The sequence below is a fragment of the Lucilia sericata genome, unplaced genomic scaffold (assembly GCF_015586225.1).
Source record: "Lucilia sericata isolate MDLA Ls3-8-SP2 unplaced genomic scaffold, ASM1558622v1 Contig001014F_arrow, whole genome shotgun sequence".
Taxonomy (NCBI): Eukaryota; Metazoa; Arthropoda; class Insecta; order Diptera; family Calliphoridae; genus Lucilia; species Lucilia sericata.
Window position 1 is genome coordinate 19,652 of NW_023994996.1, and position 3,238 is coordinate 22,889.

Sequence of the window (3,238 nt, forward strand, 5' to 3'; positions counted from 1 at the left end):
AAGATGAAAAAAATCCTTGAATTGTTTGTTTTTTGGTGGGTACAACAATATTGGATGGATAAGAATTTAGTGAATTGATGTTTTTTTACTACTTGCCAAGTTACACATATTTTGTTATTGTTTTTTCTAAATACACAAATATGTATGTGAAGCACACACACACACCGATATTCACACTCATAAATATTCCTAAATATGTATGAAGGTATGTATGTACTTTAAAAGAGCAAAGAGAAAGGCGGGAATTCCGTAAGAAGTGAAATAAAGACCATTCAGATTTTGTATAACGGAAAGTAGATGACTAAAAATCATGAATGGCGTCGTCCGTAGGAAGTTTTTAATGCACACACTCACATAGTCTATGGGTCTATTAAGGGAGTAAAATAACAAATACTCGCTCTCTCGTTCTTGCTCTAACTACAAATAGAGCACAAAACACAAACAAATTCACAATTTCAAATAGACTAAACTAATCCGGAGAGTTGTTTTTGTATGGTGGTGAAATTGTGCTATGAAAACAACAACATTTAACACTAAAATTTTCAAACACACACACACACAGATACTTACACACACAAACACACATGTACACAAATCCGGCTACATCCATATCCGTAGCAGTATCTGTGTGTCTAGTGGTAACTTAGAGTTCCCCGAGTACAGTTGTTGTTGTCGTTGCGTGCGTGTGTGTTTTTTTTTGTATACGTTTCATTACAAAAGTGCGGGTGCTTGTAGAGATTTTCATGTATCCGTACTGACTCATGTCGAATGTTGTTTCAGTCACAGATTCAGTATCTGACGTGTTACTTGCTCGAACGCATCGTTCAACAAATATAAACACAAACACATCGTGAAAAAATAACATTTAAAAAATAAGAAAAAAATATATATTTATTACAAGAAAAAGAATCTTAAAATTTACCTCAAGAAAAAAATATTATAACAATAATATAAATAAAATAACAAATAAATATTTTAAGAAACTTGAAGAATTTCCCTGTTCGTTCGCATAGACTTTAAAATAACAAAAGTGGAAGAAAAGAAAAATATTTCTTAAGAAAATATTATGAAAATTTAAAAAGAAAAATAAATATTGCAAAAATATTCAACGAATGCAAAAAAGTGTTAAATATATTTAACTTAAAGAAAAAAAAAAACTAATAATGTTTAATTAATTTAATGCCTCAAACGAAAAAGATTGAATAATATAAAACAAATTATAAAGAGTATTGAATAAAAAAAGAAAATTTTAAATAAAACTGTGCAAATAGTGTTTCACCAACATGCATACTTTATTCACCGATCAAAATACCTTTTCACGCCATTACGCCCAAACCGCCGGCTATCCAACATCAGCAGCCACAGCCGCCGGTGCCATGACTACCGCCTCGGCAGCAGCAGCCGCTCACTATGCCTACGATCAGTATTCCCGCTATTCTTATCCAGCCTCCGCCTATGGCTTGGGAGCTCCCCATCAAAATAAGGAAATAGTTAAGCCACCCTATTCCTATATTGCTCTCATCGCCATGGCCATACAAAATTCCGGCGATAAGAAAGTTACTCTCAATGGCATCTATCAATATATTATGGAACGTTTTCCCTACTATCGTGACAATAAACAAGGTTGGCAAAATTCCATACGCCACAATCTCAGTCTAAACGAGTGCTTTGTCAAGGTGGCTCGTGACGACAAGAAACCCGGCAAGGGTTCCTACTGGACTTTGGACCCTGATTCCTATAACATGTTCGACAATGGTTCCTTTTTGCGTAGACGTCGCCGTTTCAAGAAGAAGGATGTTATGCGTGAGAAGGAGGAGGCCATGAAACGTCAGGTTATGATGAACGAGAAATTGGCCGAAATGAAGCCCTTAAAGTTAATGACTGCCAATGGCAGCATCATAGATGCCAAACATATGGCTCATGCTCATCACTTTAAGAAGGAACCGCTAAGCATGGATTTGGGCTGTTTAAGCGGTAAAGATTCTGTGGCAGCTGGTCTCAGCACTGCAGCCATGTTAAACTCCTGCCACGATAGTTTAGCGCAAATGAATCATTTGACAGCCGGTGCCGTAGATCATCCTGGTTTTACTGTGGATTCTCTTATGAATGTCTACAATCCCAGATTACATCACTCAGCTTATCCTTATCATCATGCTTTAAATGAAGAGAATCTAAGCGTGGCCGCCTCAACACAAATGCATGCTCATCATGCGGCGGCAGCTCATCATGCTCAACAATTGCGCCATCATCATCACCATCATGTGCCTAGTCATGCTCATCCTCTGACACCAGGAGGAGCCAGTCACAATGGTGTTCAATTAGGCGGCATAAGTTCTGGCACCACGACCACCACATCATCGGGCAACTCACCTACCACCATAACTACTCCTCATGGACCAGCTCATGGCGGTTGGTATACACCGGAAACACCACCATCGGAACCCATCAACAACTCTGTCAACAATAATACCCCTACCAATAACAACAACAACAATAATAATCATCACAGCAACAATAACAATCATTCTGCTGTCACTAGCAGTCCCTCCTCGATAGTGCCCGGCCATACCTCACTGGGTTTTAGGGACATGATTTTCGAACAAAATCAATCTTGTCAAATGGATACTGGTAGTCCCACGGGTAGCATACAATCGGCCAGTCCTCCAGCTCCACCAGTATCTTCTGCCGTTCCTACAAATGCTGCCGCTGCTGCTCTCATAAGTTCACATCATCATCACCACCATCATCATTTAAGCGGAAATCTAGGCAACTTGGGCAATCTAAGCAATTTGTCTCACTATAGATCTCATGTCGGTCACTATCAAGATTACGGCATTAAGTATGGCGTTTAAGTTTATTAAAGCAACTTTGCCCGCCGTCACCTGTAAATATACATAAAAAACTAGTTCTATTAAATCAACAAAATGTAGTGTAAATATTTTAATCTTCTAAGCATTTATAATTCTCATATAGTTTAATTATGAAAACAAACAAAAAAAAAAATTCCTCTCTAACAATTCTCACTCAGTAAACAACTTTTACAAAGCAAATGTGTATGTATATAAAAAAACTATAATTTAGTTAAATAGTTATTATTACTTTATTTTCTTAAAAAATATATATTTTTTGTTCTAAATCAATATTATTATTTATTTTTTTTTACAAATATTATTGAAAAGCCTGACAATTTGAAAAATATTCATAATAAAACTTTTATTAAAAAAATGCAAATTTAATG

The 3,238-nt window shown here is 36.3% G+C and overlaps 1 protein-coding gene across 1 annotated transcript; it reads left to right on the forward strand.

The window, feature by feature from the left end:
* Positions 1 to 1,212: 1,212 nt before the first annotated feature.
* LOC119609606 (fork head domain-containing protein crocodile) lies at positions 1,213 to 3,017 on the forward strand. The gene has a single exon (XM_037964449.1). It carries the CDS (start codon positions 1,284 to 1,286, stop codon positions 2,850 to 2,852), a length of 1,569 nt encoding a protein of 522 aa, XP_037820377.1. The 5' UTR covers positions 1,213 to 1,283; the 3' UTR covers positions 2,853 to 3,017.
* The last annotated feature ends 221 nt before the right edge of the window (positions 3,018 to 3,238 follow it).

Bases quoted from the DNA above. Each gene is read 5' to 3' on its own strand.
- LOC119609606 (XM_037964449.1), top strand. From the start codon at position 1,284: ATGCATACTTTATTCACCGATCAAAATACCTTTTCACGCCATTACGCC.